The sequence below is a fragment of the Ambystoma mexicanum genome, chromosome 8, assembly GCF_040938575.1.
Source record: "Ambystoma mexicanum isolate Mex_15411 chromosome 8, UKY_AmexF1_1, whole genome shotgun sequence".
In the NCBI taxonomy this organism is placed as follows: Eukaryota; Metazoa; Chordata; class Amphibia; order Caudata; family Ambystomatidae; genus Ambystoma; species Ambystoma mexicanum.
In genome coordinates this window covers 1,403,265,014-1,403,282,320 of record NC_090929.1, presented here as the reverse complement: position 1 = coordinate 1,403,282,320, position 17,307 = coordinate 1,403,265,014, and the positions used below count along the sequence as shown (strand labels likewise).

Genomic DNA, 17,307 nt, shown 5'->3' with positions numbered 1-17,307 from the left:
TCACAGAGTACATCTGTCGGTACATGCCCACACTTCATGACTGCCTGTGCCTGCAGCTTCTATTTTCCCAACTGTCGTCACTCTTACTTTAGAAGTATAACTTGTCATGAGTGTACTTTACATCTGCAGTCGCTTGAATCACTTACCCAAACACACAGAGGAGCCACATTGGATATAGAAAATGAGCTAATATTTTATCTCCTTTTTCATTTTCTCCTGTTTGTTATGTTGCAAGCATGAACGGCGCATGCACGAGCCTCATTTTGGTCCGCGCATGCGCATTGAGAATAAAGAACGTCTGTGCGGGCAGTTGCCGCCGGGACGCCGTAAGGCACACACACGTGTCCCGTGTCTCCTTGTGTGGATGCGTGTGGTCGAGTGTGTGTAAGGGGCGGCCCGAGGCACGGGCTTGCCCACAACATCTGGCGACGAGGATGGGATCTCCAAGACAAGGAAGTGGCTGTAGGGGATTCCGTGCTAGTGTGGAATCGTTACCCAGAAGGCAAACTGTCACTGCCTTACGAGCCTCACACGTGGACAGTCACGCACGTGAAGGAAACCATGGGCACGGCAGCATGCAACCGGGGGACCGTCACCCGCAACCGGTCTTTTTTCAAAAAAGTGGACACATCAACGAAGGCCAGTGAACTGGACGAAAGCACCTCCTCCGAAGCGGTCCCCGAAGGCCAGGCGGAGGACGCCCAGAGGGAGGCCATTCCGCATGTAGATGGTCCCAGCTAGACTTCGCAAAGCACCCCTCGGTACCCTCTGCGAGGAAACCACAGACTGCCGGCTCGCCTCAAGGACTATGTCCTGGACTCGTGAGACTGAGCCGAGGTTACAGCAGCCGGCCAACCAACGTTGGGTTACATGTTTTATGTTTACAAGGTATATGGTTCATCCTTGTCGATGTTAGATTGTTTTTGGTTAAAGAAAAAAAGGGATGTTATGTTGCAAGAATGAACAGCGCATGCGCGAGCCTCGTTCTGGTCCGCGCATGCGCATTGAGAATAAAGAACGTCCGTGCGGGCAGTTGCCGCCGGGACGCCGTAAGGCACACACGCGTGTCCCGTGTCTCCTTGTGTGGATGCGTGTAGTCCAGTGTGTGTGCGGGGCGGCCCGAGGCACGGGCTTGCCCACAAGACTGGTGACCGTCTTTCAATGGATTCTGGCTCCATTAATGAAAAGATACTTGCGAGAGAGCACCATTTCCACAAAGAAAACCTCCCTCTTAAAAAAATAAACAATAGTAATAAAACGTATTTCCAGGATACCAACGTTGATAATTCTCTCTTGTAGGCCTTACACGCCAGTAAAGGTGCAGCAGCCCTCTGCAATGCCCTTGCTTTGCTCTGTAATTACCTTGGGCTGGCAAGTGATTACCACTAACACCAATGCTTAAAACCTAAATTCTATAGGTGTTTTGTTGCTTTGCTACAGGTACATATGTGAAAAAGGAATGCATGCAATTACTCACCCCTCCAGTCAGTCCAAAAATTCTTTCCAAATCTGGTGGTGTCAATATATCTCTTCCTATGACAGATGCCTTAAAGCCGGGGGCGTACTTTTCAATCCAGTCGAACACTAGAGAAGACATTCAAAAGATGGATAGTTTGTGATACATTGTGAAAATGGCATTAATACAAATATGCATTCAACAAATATATTGAAACACAAAATCTTGACAACGCTAAAAGGTGAAAAACATTAAAATGTGATTCTTGGGTGCCGAAAATATGCATGTCTGAAATATGAATATTAAGGCAGTGTTTGAATGAGTTCTGCTGACATTCAACAAATAGCCATTTAAGCTGGATCTCAACCCCAATATTCAGTTTGAAAACAAATAAACGACTTCATTAACCATCATTTATTGTGGTTGCAGTTGTTATTCCATGATGGCTTACTCTTTAAGGTTTTTTTCAGTCCAAAGGGCTGCGTCAAAATTGGAGCTGGATTTTGAACAAGAAGATGCAGAACTAAACCTGGGCCCATGTAAAAGAAGCATGTGTTCATAGTGGTGGAGTGGGGGCTAGGGAGTTTAATTCATTGGAATAGCCATGCATGTATGTTATGTATTATTTGATGAAATGCTAGCACATCTCCTCACTTGCATGATAAAAAGGAGCAGCCCAGTTCACGAAGGGCTCTGAATGACAGCATCATAGATGTGCTCATTCAGATGCCATTTTTCCCACCTTTGTGCATTTGTGCAAATAAAGAGGTGTTTCCGGGCATTTAAAAGTGCATCTTGAATTCACAAACGGGGTGCACTTTTAAATGCCCTGAAATGAGGGTCAACCCCCTGGGCCTTTTGAAACGGCGTAGCACAAATAATGACAAAGTGTAAACCCTGGCTACCACACTTGCATTTCCAATTCCCACATTGGAGCATCCGAAGTGCTCCGGAAGTGTGGCTGTTGGGCTGGGTGGACTGTGCCTTCTGTTCCTGCCTTCGTGTGGAATTTGTGTGCCTTTTGTTTCTGGATACTTCGTCGGCAAGGTGAAGCCGCTACTGCCGTTTATCTGCGCGTAACGCGCTGCCTCTGGACCTTGGACTGCTTCCCAGCCAGCTTTGTCACTCACTCCAGCCCCGCCCTCTCTGCTCCGCCTCCCGCCTGCGCCAGACCCACAGCCTCTTCCATTTTAGCACTGGTGCACGCGCATCCCGCGCGCGCATCCAAAGTGCTCCAGAAGTGTGGCTGTTGGGCTGGGTGGACTGTGCCTTCTGTTCCTGCCTTCGTGTGGAATTTGTGTGCCTTTTGTTTCTGGATACGGCGTTGGCAAGGTGAAGCCGCTACTGCCGTTTATCTGCGCTTAACGCGCTGCCTCTGGTCCTTGGACTGCTTCCCAACCAGCTTTGTCACTCACTCCAGGTGAACTCTTGACTCTTGACTCTTGACTCCTGCGGCTCTTGCCGCACATTCAATTTCATTGCTGGGCGGAGAGCTCAACTCACTCTCTGATTCTCTCTTTTCAGCCCCGCCCTCTCTGCTCCGCCCAGTAGGTAAAAATATTGAGGATCCAATAGACCCATCCCAACCTCTCTTTTTGGAACCCGACTCTCCTGATGATACCCAAATTACAAAGAAAATAGCCCTGCACAAAGATAAGGTTACTAATGCACAGAACCCATGCATAGCTAGCGATTTTGATTATGATAATTTCAATGAATCCCCATCCCCTTTACTCTTAGGATCTGAGGATTTTGTTGCCTCGGGTACGGGGAATTTTGCTACTGTGGGCATGGGGGAGCTGGTTCAATCTAGTCACTCTGCCAATACGGATTGTATGGCAATGATGGGGATTTTTAATCGCCTGATTCTGTCTGAAATGAGAAAACAAACGGCCGCTATAACCAATTTGGCATCTGAAATAGATAACCTACCCAAGAATCTGGGGGAGTCCCTTACTACGGTACTTCTGCCTATTTTGGGGAAGGAGTTGAGGGAGGTTTTTGGGGCCACAACTCCGAATGCTAAGACCATTCCTTTACCTGCAGATGAAATAATTATATTACCTCCCACTCAGGAAGAAGGTAGTGTCGACCTGCCCCTGGGTGAAGGGACCACAGGTAACAAGTCTGCAACTGTAAAAAAATTACCTGACACATTTGAGGATTTTGAAGTAAAAATATCTAAACGGCAGGGGAAAAAACTGGCTAAAATCAACAAAAAAAACTGCAACAAAGCCCTCAAAAAATCTTCTCGCAAATTTATGAGGGCGTCTGAATTCAAACATGCTATGCTTGATGATGTGGATGCTATCTCTGTTCCTGAGAAAAAATGTGAAAATCAAAACAAAAACTTAAACACACAACACAATCACGACGTCATACTAGTAGAGAATGCCCATGACTCTCAAGGCTTTTTTTTCTGAGGGGGACTTGGCTTTGTGTGATGTTTTAAAAAAGAAAAGGGGAGCCATGTATGAGATCTTTAAAACAATTCCTTCTCTTGATAATCTTATTGTGCGTTCGAACCACAATCTGGCTTGGGGTCGGAATGCTCAAGCTGATCCGATTGATAATAATGTTACGCTAGACTTGAAACATGTTGATTGTGTTCCCAATCCTGGTACGATGACAAAACCAGGAAAAAAGTGTGTTGCCACTGTAAATACCGGTACTACCACCACTGGTTCGACTGTATCTACAGTTCCTATTCTACCTATTTTGCATAGTGAACAGAATTCTGCCAATACTGTGGGAATTTCCCAGGAGCCAACAATGACTCCCAATGCTGTGGGGGAAGGGCAGGTGGGGCCCACCCACAACAAAAAGGAAGATGAAATTCAACATATTATTTTGAAGATACTTAAAGACAATATGTTATTCCAACCAGAGTCTAAACTGCCCGATCCTATTGCTCCAATCAAGACCATAGAATCTTCATATGTTAGCAATATAAGAAGTGACTCTGGTAGGTCTAGGGGCCTTGAAGACCAATGGTATCCGAACGAACCCTTTGTAGAACATGAACACACTCCATCTTCTGCTGTGCTACCTGACCCTGACTTAAGACAAACAGCCAGGCCTGAACTCCCTGGCTTAATCCTGAAAATGCTTTTTAAGGACAATGGTAATGCCCCTTTAAATAGATCTGCTGCCATACCTGAACTCAGTCTCATCTATTTGGTTGATTTCATACACAAATACAGGTATGATTATGTTCTTTTGACTATCCCCTCACCTTTGGTGAGATCGTTACTCTTGAAGGAGGCTGAACAACTGCAATCTCGAGGTTTCGATATATATGAACATAAGGCCACCTCACCTAAGGACCCTAATTGTCTACCTAGGCAGGTGAAACATGATACTGGCCATTTACGGCCAAATCCTGATAGGGTGAATTCTAAACCCAATTCGGACTTGGACAAGCAAGAATGGAAGTGGTTAGCTCTGTCCCTGCGCGAGTCGATTGACTCGCTTAAGCTGCTGGGTAAACCACTCTAGCTCCGAACGTGGTCTAAATTTTGTGAGTTGGAATACGAGAGGTAGTTTTAACCTCTTGCAGAATGAGGACCTTATGAGTTTCCTTGCTAAGTTTGACTTTATCCTACTTCAAGAAACCTGGTGTAGAACTGAATTATGCTGGGATGGTTTTATGGTGACCTCTAACTGTGCTCATGGCGGCAATAAGGGCCGTCCCAAAGGGGGACTCATTATAGCAGCCAAGATAACTACAGACCTAGTAAAAACTGGTGAATGGCGCTGTCTGCATCACTTTCTCATTGTCTCCTTTTTGTTAGGGGCAACCCATGACTGTTTAGCCATCCTTATGGTGAATGTGTACTGGAACTCAAACGAATTACCTGATCTGCAACTTGTCAATGAACTTACCAAGTTGGGATCCATCATTGAACAGTGGCTGCTTAATAATAAAGGGGGTCAACCGGTTATTGCTGGTGATCTCAATGCGGACTGTTATAGTGAATGCATGTCTGGTGATATCTTTTTAGCCAATACTGGTGATTCAGTCAGAATTGGTGGTAATCCCAAGTTGAGGGGTAGGATGTGGTCTCACTTTGCGGAATTGTGGGCTGTGGACTTACTGTACAATGATCACTTTACATGGAAAGCTCGGGGTCTTACCTCTATTATTGACTATGTCTTTCTTTCCAGCTACTTGTCAACTGCTATGAGTAATTTCGAGGTCAGGGAAACCAGTTGTAGCGACCATTGTTTCTTGATATTTGAAATTACTGTAAATGTCCAAAGTACGAGAGTACCTGAGTACAAATATGAGTTAACTTCCAGTCCGAAAGGCAATAGAATTTAGTGGACCTTTAGGTAAAATGCTAAGGTTACTTCGACTATGGTGACCGATTTTGAGGGCATGACTCTGCACCAATGCGTGAATTGCTATTCTGCGGTTAATTTCAGTGCATACATTCACTACACCATCAATAGCTTAGAGAAACAATCTTTGAAATATCCTAAAGTAAATAACCAACATAAGCATTTCACTGATAGTAAAATTTACGAATGTAGAATTATTTATAGGGAACAATTGCGAAGTCTACGTAAATCCGATCTTACTCTACCTGATGTTGTACATAAGATAAAATCAATCAAACAAAGCTGCAAAAATTGGTTGATCCATCATAAAGGCCAACTTTTGCAACAGGATGGTGAAGCCATGCTACAAGCATTAAGAGGGACCAATTGCTCCAACTTTTGGTCTCTAATTGATGAATCTGAAACACCCCAAAAGCTAGCTAACTTGCATTCTATTAGTGAAGACTGCTGGTTGGGTCATTTTGCAAATTTGTACCCTCCGACCAACTGCACTGAATCGATAGAGCCTATTCAAAGTCCAGGTTGGACCCTTGAATTTGATAAAGAAAACATCGCGAATTTTATAATTAAATCTAAGAATTCGGCTGCTCCTGGTCCTAACAATCTTACTAACAAATTGCTTAAAGTTGATCCTGATCATTGGGCCCTCATTTTGCATTAGCTGTTTGTAAATGTTCTAAGAAGTAAACACATTCCTGCATCTTGGAGGGTTTCTATTGTAATTCCGGTATTTAAAAAAGGCTCTAGGAAGGATCCGGCTAGCTATAGACCAATAGCAATAGCTGATCCGGAATCCAAGCTTTTTGCCTCGCTGGTCCTACGGGATCTGGAAAAATGGATAACAGATAACAATATTCTTGACCCCAAACAGATCGGCTTCAAATAAAATATTGGTACCGACTGTGGAGGCCTAATACTCAAATCCCTTACGTCTGGATCCATTAAAGGGATGGTCTAGTAAAAATTTTTATTTAAAAAATAGATAGGCCACATAAAACAAAATATACTAGCATCCTCCGTTTTAAAACTTCCTATGTAAAATTTTGAGCTATTCAAGCTCAAAATTCGAAAAAGCAAGCACAGGGGCGCCGCCATTTTGTGAAATGCAGGCCCTCCTGTGCTGGCTTTTGCTTTTGCGGCACTAATGAAGGAAAAGCCAGCCAGCTGTAGTAAACAAAGTCTACCGCTGGGTGGCTTTCCCTTCATTAGTGCCGGGACTCGGAGGACGCGGACCGGAGACCAGAGCAGGAAAGCTGCAGCTGAATCTCGGTAAGTGCTATTCTATTTATTTTTTTTACAAAAAATAAGCACTAGCTGCGTTTTTTTTTCTAAGTTTTCCGGGCTGGGGGAGCCCGGAAAACTTAGAAATAAAACCGCAGCTTTAAAAACGTATTTATGTTTGCGGTCGCTTTTGAAGCGACCGCAAACATAAATACAACGTTATTGTGTTGGAAAACGCTGCGGTTTTAAAACCGCAGCGTTTTCCAACACAACCCCTTGTGTTTCTGCCTGCTGTGGCTATCACTTTGGGTCTCCGGTGCTCCCAGGGGAGCACCGGAGACCCAAAGTGAAAGCCACAGCAGGCAGAAACACACGCGTTATGTTTACATGCCGTGTAGTGTTTCTACCTGCAGCTGATTTCCCATTTGGGGCTCTCGGGCTCCCGGTGGGGAGCCCGAGAGCCCCAAATGGGAAATGCTAAATGCTGCGTTGTCTGCCTAAATCTGCTTTCCCTTTTCTGCGAGCCCCAAATGGAAAAGCAGATTCAGGCAGACACAACGCAGTTGTTTTCCGCAATGCCGCGTTGTGTCTGCCTGAATCTGCTTTTCCATTTGGGGCTCTCGGGCTCCCTGTGGGGAGCCCGAGAGCCCCAAATGGTAAAGCAGATTCAGGCAGACAACGCGGTTGTGTTGGAAAACGCTGCGGTTTTAAAACCGCAGCGTTTTCCAACACAATACCGTTGTATTTATGTTTGCGGTCGCTTCAAAAGCAACCGCAAACATAAATACAACGTTTTTAAAGCTGCGGTTTTATTTCTAAGATTTCCGGGCTCCTCCAGCCCGGAAAACTTAGAAAAAAACGCAGCTAGTGCTTATTTTTTGTAAAAAAAATAAATAGCACTTACCGAGATTCAGCTGCAGCTTTCCTGCTCTGGTCTCCGGTCCGCGTCCTCCGAGTCCCGGCACTAATGAAGGGAAAGCCACCCAGCGGTAGACTTTGTTTACTACAGCTGGCTGGCTTTTCCTTCATTAGTGCCGCAAAAGCAAAAGCCAGCACAGGAGGGCCTCCATTTTACAAAATGGCGGCACCCCTGTGCTTGCTTTTTCGAATTTTGAGCTTGAATAGCTCAAAATTTTACATAGGAAGTTTTAAAACGGAGGATGCTAGTATATTTTGTTTTATGTGGCCTATCTATTTTTTAAATAAAATTTTTTACTAGACCATCCCTTTAAGGCTGCCAAACCATCTATTTTTGTGGCATCCATGGATCTAAGCTCGGCTTTCGATCTTGTAGATAGGACAATACTATGGCTAATACTAATACTAAAAGATCTTGATATTCCTAGCCACCTGCTCGCAATTATTATGGCTCTCTATTCTGACACTAGGATTAGAGTAAGACTTAATTCGGATGGTCTACTTTCCAAGGAATTGATTATCCAAAACGGCCTTCGACAAGGCTGTATGTTAGCCCCTACTATTTTTAATCTTTATGTTAGTGGTGCCAATAAAGCCTTGGATAACAAGGGTTTGGTCTGTCCTAAATTGAATAATATTTCCCTAGCATGGATGGCATACGCTGATGACTTTCTTCTTATAGACTCTACAAAGATTGGCCTACAGCGACTGCTTATGGCCTTTGAGAGGTTCATTTTGGACCTACGGCTCAAGATCAATCCTTCTAAGACCGTTATTGTGCGCTTTGGTAGACCCAATCAAAAAGAAAACGCTTTCACCCGGCTTTGTGATAATAAAATCATTAAGGCCCAACCGGCCTTTAAATACTTGGGCTTTTACTTTTCCGGAACAGGAACGACTAATCTAATTAAAAGCCAGTTGAAACTAAAAGCTGAGATTGCAATTAGGCAACTACGGGCCATTGAATCAAAATTTTGGAAGTTTTCAGCGACTCCGCTTAGAGAGTTCGACATTACAAAAGTCATACCTCGTCTCGCGTATGGCCTGGACCTGTTTTCAGATGACTTACATGCATATTTGACATACATTGAAGGCTACATTTGGAGGTCTGTTCTTTTCTTTCTACCCAAATGTCTGCCACTGGCATTGATCAAATATGAATTTGAACATCACTAGCCACTATTGTTACTTGGAAACGTATGCATTTGTGGCGTAAATGCGACAGATCAGGGGAGGATACACTATATGCTTGTGCTGCAAGGGATCCTGCAAATCCTTTTTTCAATATATTGCATAATGAGACGATGCAATGTCTAGTCAGAATTGGTATGTCCACAGTCTCACTTCGTAACAACCCCAAGAAAGTTAAAATGAGTCTCAAGGGTTTTGACTGGCAAACAACTAAAAGTAAAATGACTGAAACCAAATTGTATACACATGCATGTTCCATCTGGAAATGGGTCCCGGCTATGGAATGTTATCTTAAGAAATATCCGAGTAAACAAACACGGAATGACTTTATGCGTTTCAGATTCAATGCCATTCAAACTAACCAAATTAACTGTATTAGAAACTGTATATTGGGGGACTGGAAATGGTGTCGTTTTTGTAACAAGGAAGGAGTGGTTGAAACACTACAACATATTCTGCTGGTGTGTCCTGGACTTTTATCTTATAGGATACTTTATTTCGCACAATTTGTATATTCAACCCACGAGGTAAATAGAGAATTTATATGGCACAGAATGCTACATGAGAACTCACCAACTCTGATCATTCGGATCACTTCCTTTTAAAGAAATGTATGTGAACTTTGCTACCCTGGTGCTAAATTCGCTGTTTCTCTTTATTCTCTGACAGAAAGCATTTTGACGTTACGGAATAATTTCCTCTTGCAACTTCTAACCAATATTGTGGTGTTTCGTTTTATCTTCTATGCTGACTTGATTATAATGAACTCCCTTTTGTTTTTAGGTATACAACTATTGTTTTATGGTCTGCTTTTTAAACAAAATCAATTATGTATTTAATGTATTGTTTTGGATTCTTCTAGTTTATTTGTTTTTTTTATATATTTTGTAAAATGTTGTAATCTACTGATATTGTAATTCGTTAATCTGGTGATTCTGTTCATTGTCTTTTGCTTTTCTCTTAAATTTTGTAAAGGTTTATTATAAACCAAAACAAATAAATATATATTAAAAAAAATGCTTTTGTTTTCTCTGCACTTCACGGCGACGGGCCCTTTAACAGCCTCGGTAAAATGTACTCCCAGCAACCACACGGCTGCTGGGAGCCTGTCATGCATTAATGTTGGGAGCACGCTCTCAACACTAATGTATGCAGGGGGCTGGACAGTGCTTATTTGCGCTACTGTGCAGCCCTTCCTGAAATGCTCAGGTGACCTTTGAGAATAAGGTGGCCTGTGCATTTCTGGAAGCAGCGCAAATGAAGCAAGCACATTCTCTGTGCTTCTTTCATTTGCTCTGCTTTTTTAGAGTCTGGCCAATGTTGTCCACTTGACATTATGAGTACAAATAATGTAAATAGCTAATTTCTGATTCATGGAAAGACAAAATATATGTCAAGTAGCTTTCCCATCCTGTGTACCTAGGCTTTAAACTTTGGTTCACCTAAACTGTATGTGTAGTCTGTTATCTTGAGACCGAGAGTGCATAGGCCCCATTACATTCACTTTGATCAATGCATGTACAATATGAAGGCACTTATGTGTTTATTTAAAGTTCAAAGGCCTTGTTCCAAATTATGAATACAATATTCGAAATGTGAGCTTTACATTGGATTTAGCTCTATATCATGAACTTTTATTTTAAAGATGCAAGGAAGGTCAATAAGTTCAGTTGTCTGGTGGATCAGTAAACTGCATTCTTAATTGCAGAGGCCTGGAATAGGTCCTGGCCTCCGTCTCTAGCAAAGCAAGATGGTCCCATGAAAAATGTATACCTGTTCCACTAAGCAGCCTTTAAAATGATCTTTAGTTTTAAAGACGGTAGATGGCTCTATTGTTACCCGGGATGAACAACACATGTAATCAGAACTAAATTGTACAGTAAAATGTTATGCAAAAAAAATATGTATTTAATTGAGAAGGGGGATCTGCATTCCAGCTAAAACTTTTGTGGCAAACCAAAAGAAGGAATTGGACTACAGTGGATCATGCCTCAACATGGTTCACTTAAATTAAAGGAAAATACCTAACTGACCCTACCGCAATGGAGGACCAAATCTAAGACCACATGTTAGTTAACTAACTGGCCCTACCACTTTAGAAAATGGAACAAAAAGGGAAAAGGGAGTCTTGTCAGTAGTGTCACAGTGAGCTTCTGCCTGGCCCAACTCATACTTGACTTACCCTCAGTCTCAAAGTTCCTTGAAAAAAGATTGTCACAGTTTGCATTTTTCTTACAGGCTTTTTCAGATAAAAACACAACACATCCTCTGTGTTGTTTTCTCTCACCTCCTTGCAAAAAGAATTCTTCTTTCTTTACATTTCTCAGAGTTTACCAGTGGTCAAATCCCTCCAGGATCCTTTTGAACACACGTCTCTGTATTCCACGTTGTGGCACTGTGACTCCTCAAAGCGTATTGGGTCTCAATCCAATTAATAAACATAAGACCCGTTCAATGTCCAATTTTTCTTGATTCTTAGGAAAACAAATAAAACAAAAAAGGGGTTTATACAGAACCCACCCAGTCAGGGCCTCAGTTATGTTCTCAGTAGCAGGTTCACAGGTCTCTCACTCTATAGGGACAGTGTCTTGGGGTCTCTCAGTCCCTGGACATTAAAATGTGGTCTTAAGGGTATCCCACATACTGCAACGATTCTCCTTGTTTTCCTTTACCCTGTGCTTTGTAAATACTCAGGCTTAAAGGTTTCCTGCACCTGGGGTGATCATCTGAGAGTCGCTCAGACACAGGACTACAGTATTACGGCATCCTTGGTTGTTCTGTAGAGTATCCCCTCGACTCCGGTTTTATGGTTTCCCACACCCTACAAAGGTCTATTCCAAATGGGGTATAATCCAATAGTCTCCACCACTCTCCCCTGTAAGGGTCCTGAATCCTAGCCTTAGCCCACTCATCTCACTACTCCTGCTCTTAACCTGTTCCCACTCATCACCATGTCACATGCTTTTTCCTCCTCCCACTGTGGAATCAATCCCTTCAGTTCGGGGCTCCACCTCTACCCTCTGCCTTGGGCCAGGCATGCACGCACAAACATTCATTATCTTGACTAATCTCCTGTTGTTTCCTCCTCCACCAACACTCTGCCGATGATTCCCCTCCCACCGTAGTCTCTGCCAGACGTCTACCACTGTTATCCCTCTTCAGCTCTTAGTCTCCTCCAAATGCCTTCTGTTGTTTTTCCTCCTTCACCTTTTCCTTTTCCTCCTGATGTTAACTCCTCCAACCACCTCCAACCTTCCTTGACTCTCTGCCCTCCACCAGCCAGCTCCAAATCCTGCCTTTTACTTGGTCCAACACCCACTATAAACTCAGACCCCGGATGAAAGAGAGTTTGGGCTTTTATAGCCATGTAAACCCTATCCCTGGATTGGACCGCTTGCAAGGGTCTACAGTTGGGTTGCCAAGTTGGTGAGGAATTGGTGGAGCTTAACCGGCTCCCCTGAGACCACTATGGAGCTGTTGTGCTGGACGAAACATATGTAAGGGTGTTTTGCCATTTTCTGAAAATTAGTCTACTGGCATCCGGGGAGTGTACTCTGCCCTACCTGTATCCTGGAGGCCCTGCTGCTTGATAGTGAATGTGTACATCTTAACTGTAAGCGAGGTGTGAATACTTTGGCACTCAGGACATTGCCAAGAAGTCCCACTTTCAGCTCTTCCTTCTCAAAGGAATTCTCCCTTTTCTCACTTTTCCCCCCAGAGGCTCAATGTTGCCCGAGCCCTGGTTCTCTCTAGGTTTGACTATTGCAATAACCTCCTCCTGAATCTACCTTCTCCCACTGTGCGACCCCTCCAGCTAATCCAGAATAGGGCAGCAAGGCTTATCCTTGGCCTTAAATCGAGAGACTGCATCTCTTCTGCCCTAAAAAGTCTTCCCTGGCTTCCAGTTGCTTCACGGATTAAATTCAAATCCCTCTTCATTATCCACGAGGCTGTCTGGGCCCAGGGACCACACTACCTTCAACTTTATCTTACTAAATACTCTCCCTCTAGACCACTACATTCCTCTGGCATCATCTCTTTGTGTGTAAAGTGTTTTGCTAAACAGAGGGTAGGAGGTCGATCGCTTACCTCAGCTGGATCCTTCCTATGGAACAGTCTCCCCCTATGCCTTGAGCAGGACTTCCTTAAATTCCAGAAGCTGCTCAAGACTTTCCTCTTTACCTCCTCCTTCCGTTCTTCACTTTTCTGCTAATCCCACAGTTGCTCTGATTGGTGTCCGGGGCTTTTATGCATCCTCGGGGCTCCTGACCGCCCGCACCCAATATGCCCAGCTCCTGTCTTCCCTCATCACTTGCTTCAGCACTCCCTCCACCCTGGAGGTTTCGCACTTACTCCTAACGTGGCCCCTGGCCATGTAGCACTCAAAAACCCGAGCACTTCATCTGTGGTCCACCCATGAGCCCAGACTCCCCAGAACTTATGCCCTCTTCCCACTTTCTTGCTGCACTTGCACATTCTGAATACTCACAAGGCATAGTAGGTTTTTATTCCTTCCTTTTCCCTCCACTGCTCTTATTAAATATTGTGTTTGTAATGTATTTACTCCATTGTTCCCTCCCCCGCCCTGTGGGTGCTTGGAAACTGTATTTTACTTGCTGTATAAGCACTTAACAAGCAAACAATAAATAAATAAAATAAATAAACTGTAGAGAAGTGCATAGGTGAACCACCAGATTAAGAAACCTCTGTCTTTGCTAGTCCGGACTCATGGGGTAGATTGTGTTGCAAATCTGTGTGTGAGTTTCTAAGATGCATTGGTTCCTGGAGCCAATCAAGTATAGCATTTCTCCTTTGTTCTTTGAACTACTTGAGTCCTTTAGGGGGCATGCACAGGCACATGATGAGGCCCTTGGGTGTCTTGGTGTGGGTCCATGAAGCGTGTCAGGAAGACTTGACTCAACTATGGTTGGCTTACCAGATGTTGCACAGCTGCCATCCCTTAAAGGGACAGTTATAGTAATATCACTCACATTTGGGAAGTGCATGTCCATGATACCTCTGCAGGTAATCCGTTTCCACTTCATAATCTCCTGAGGTGTACCTCTTAAAGAGGACTGTTACTATGCCATGACCTGCAAACAGTTGTGTGTTGCTGGATTTACAAGGCTGCCACAAAGGCAATGTTAGCTGTTCACCCCCAGAGGAGCTGGATCCTTCTTGTACTGCAGGAGCTGTCCAAGCCCCCATACAGAGAGCCCAGGACATCGGTTGCCGAGGTAAGCCGTGGGCCCTGCGTGCATTCTCAGCTGAAAACAACTGATTGTTCATATCAGTGCAGCGGAACGCGCTTTCATACAACACCTTAACTACAATTGTAGTTGAAGTCCCTAATCGGTGTGCAGCTGGTAAATCAGAATGTTTTATTATATTTCTGGCACTTGTGCACATCACCTCCATTGTGCCCCACGAGGACCAGCACAGGTCAGGATGGCCACCCAGGGTATTTAAAATCCACCATCTCACTGAACTTTGCCTGAAACCCGCCCGGACACCTGATTGGTCACCTTCAGCATTTCTGCACCAACCAGACGCCGGTAGGCGTGAGCCAGCATTCGTAACGAAGGTGCTCGAACAAAGGTGCCTGTCTTGAACCTGTCTAGAGTCGGGATAGTCGGTAAACATTGTTTCATGATTAACGATATCTTTCACCCAAATTTGTACTTACTGTTATGTTAAGTCTAATGTATAACTCACCTCGATGCCCTTCACACTGCCCACCTTGTTAGGTTTCATTATAGTCTTAACCGCTATCGCACCTCCACCATTTCGGCATTGTGTCTTCGTATCTTTTGTGGAAGTAGCTCATAGGTAGCACTGTGAACGGCTACGTTTGCCAAATGAAACCGTTACATGATTAGGTTCGCTTTCCCAGTTCTCAATGCTCTGCCAATTAACATACAATCTACTGCTTTGAATTTGTATCTATAGCTTGTATCTATAACTGGTTGCTTTTATCTATAACCCTTATAGGTAACACTGTATGACTACCTGAACGCATTTAAACAAATATTTGCTCAGCCGTTATGCCGCCATCATATACAGGGTATTGAAATATGTCTAACCACTGTACACTAACGCCCGCTTTGCAAATTGTTATATTTACTAGTACGCTGTAGCTCTACCTCGTTCTGCCAGCCACTTTATGTTCGACCACCAGAACCTCTGGCCCATGTTGACAGTTGCCACATTTATTTGCAGATACTAGCATGCCTTACTCGGCCAGCCCAGGCGCCCTCTGTATTTCGTGTATCTGACACACACACTCTTCATACGTAATGTCGCCATGTATTGCATGCATCCACACTGTTAGGGAGAATTCTCATAAATGTGCTAATTCCCTTCACCTTTGAGACCCCCAGCAACTTTGCTGGATATTGAGGACTTGATTTTTTTGAGGACTTGATTTTTTTACCTGGAAAGAGTGTGAACCTTTTTTTCCACTCTTTCATGTATTTTGATGTGTGTTTTACTCTTGTGTTCTTTGATTATGTAGTTTTAAGATAACTCCATAGGCATCTTTTCATGTGTGTTACACAGCACCCTCAGTGCAGTAACACAGGGATGTCTTTTTAGACTTCCCAAAGGTTTAAATACCTTCTCTTGGATAAACTACTGTTTTCCAGAGAATGTAAGGTTACATTGACTTTACTAGTCTTTTTAAATTCCTAGACCCAGCACACACAATCTTCCTATAGAGTGGCGAAGGAATTACCTAGTATCCCCTGTGTCTACAAACTCACGTAGCAGTCAAACGCTACCCCTTCCGATCGCAATGGCTGGTGGCAGCAGTTTTACAAAAAACTACCATGAGATTTCCAGGCCGCTACACTGGTAGCTAAAAATCACAGGAGCCATGTTTTTCGCCATTTCATTTTGGAAAGGTCCTTCTAGAGTTTGTCTCTGCGCGCCAAACTTGGTTTGGTCCCTTTGTTTCCATGCATTTACCGGGCTTCAGGACTGAAGACCACCTCTGGCGCCTCGGTGTCTGGGGTGGGCAGGAAGTGAGGGAGCTGCCCAAAACTCCCTGTGCTTAGTCTCCTGCTTAGTGAGTGGCAGCTACGCTGGAACAAAAGGGAGAAAACTGTTTGAAAGGCCAGTCTCTTGGACTGGAAAGTAGAGTCAACCACTGGAACGAAAGAACTGAAGACTAGCTGAAAGAGGACAGCTGCTGCAACTCCTGGACCGTTGGTTTGCCCAGTGAAGCCCTGCTGCAAGACCGAATCGCCAACCTCATCTAGACAGAGAAGTCCCTTCAAGGAGGACTTCTTCCTTTGAGTTGGTGGGACCAATCAACTCTTAAGCCACCTGGTTACCATTCTCGGAGCGAGTTAGGATTAACCAGGGGGAAGGACACCAGCTTGTGTGCTTGACGACAGCTACTTGAACCGAAGATCTTCCATTTTGCCAGCTTGTTTGACCCTTCTCCGTGCAGTGCAGGAGTCCCCCGATGTCCTCCCTCTTGTCCCTGCGACTGAGGCTCCGGAACAGTGAGATCTGCGTGAACTGCCAGGAACCAACATCTTCAGCTGCATCTTTTCTTCATATTAAGGTACTGTGCCAACCCGATTGAGAGAACTTACCTCTCGAGGTGAAAGTTTGTGAAACTTTCCCAATTTGCAGGCCTAATCAGCTTGTGACCCAACATATGATTCTTTTTCGTACAAACTACCTCTGAAAACATTGGCAAAGACTTTACAGTTTACTACAAGAACTGCTCTTTCCTATCCAAGACACTAGCCCATTGACTTTGGTCTAGGCATATTGAACTGATCAAGTCCTCTAGTGAACTGAAACTAATTGCACTGTCTAAGAAATTATTTGTCATCTATTCTGTTACCTTGTGCCTTTTTACTCCTTTTCAAAGTAACTGAAATTCCATTTTGCTCCTATTTCAGGGGAGCCTAATTTACTCATAAACATATTGGTTTGGTATTGAAGTATATTTGTGTATAATATTAAGTTGCCTCTTTCTAGTGAATGTTTTCTAAATGATTGTGTGATAGTGTTTTACCAAGAAATCTTGAGTGTAAGTGTCTACTTGAACCACTGTGATTGTACCTCTGTGTAACATCCTTGTACTGCTCACATTCCCTCTTGAGATAAGCCTGGCTGCTCAGCTCGCTACCACAAAACTGTGTAGTACAGACTTATACCAA

At 43.9% G+C, this 17,307-nt stretch overlaps 1 protein-coding gene across 1 annotated transcript in view; it reads right to left on the bottom strand.

Moving 5' to 3' along the window:
* PYROXD2 (pyridine nucleotide-disulphide oxidoreductase domain 2) overlaps window positions 1-17,307 on the bottom strand; it is a 984,036-nt gene that overhangs the window by 221,331 nt on the left and 745,398 nt on the right. The window contains exon 14 of the mRNA XM_069611541.1: window positions 1,478-1,584. Coding sequence (XP_069467642.1) covers window positions 1,478-1,584 — 107 coding nt within the window. The remainder of the gene's footprint in view (window positions 1-1,477; window positions 1,585-17,307) is intronic.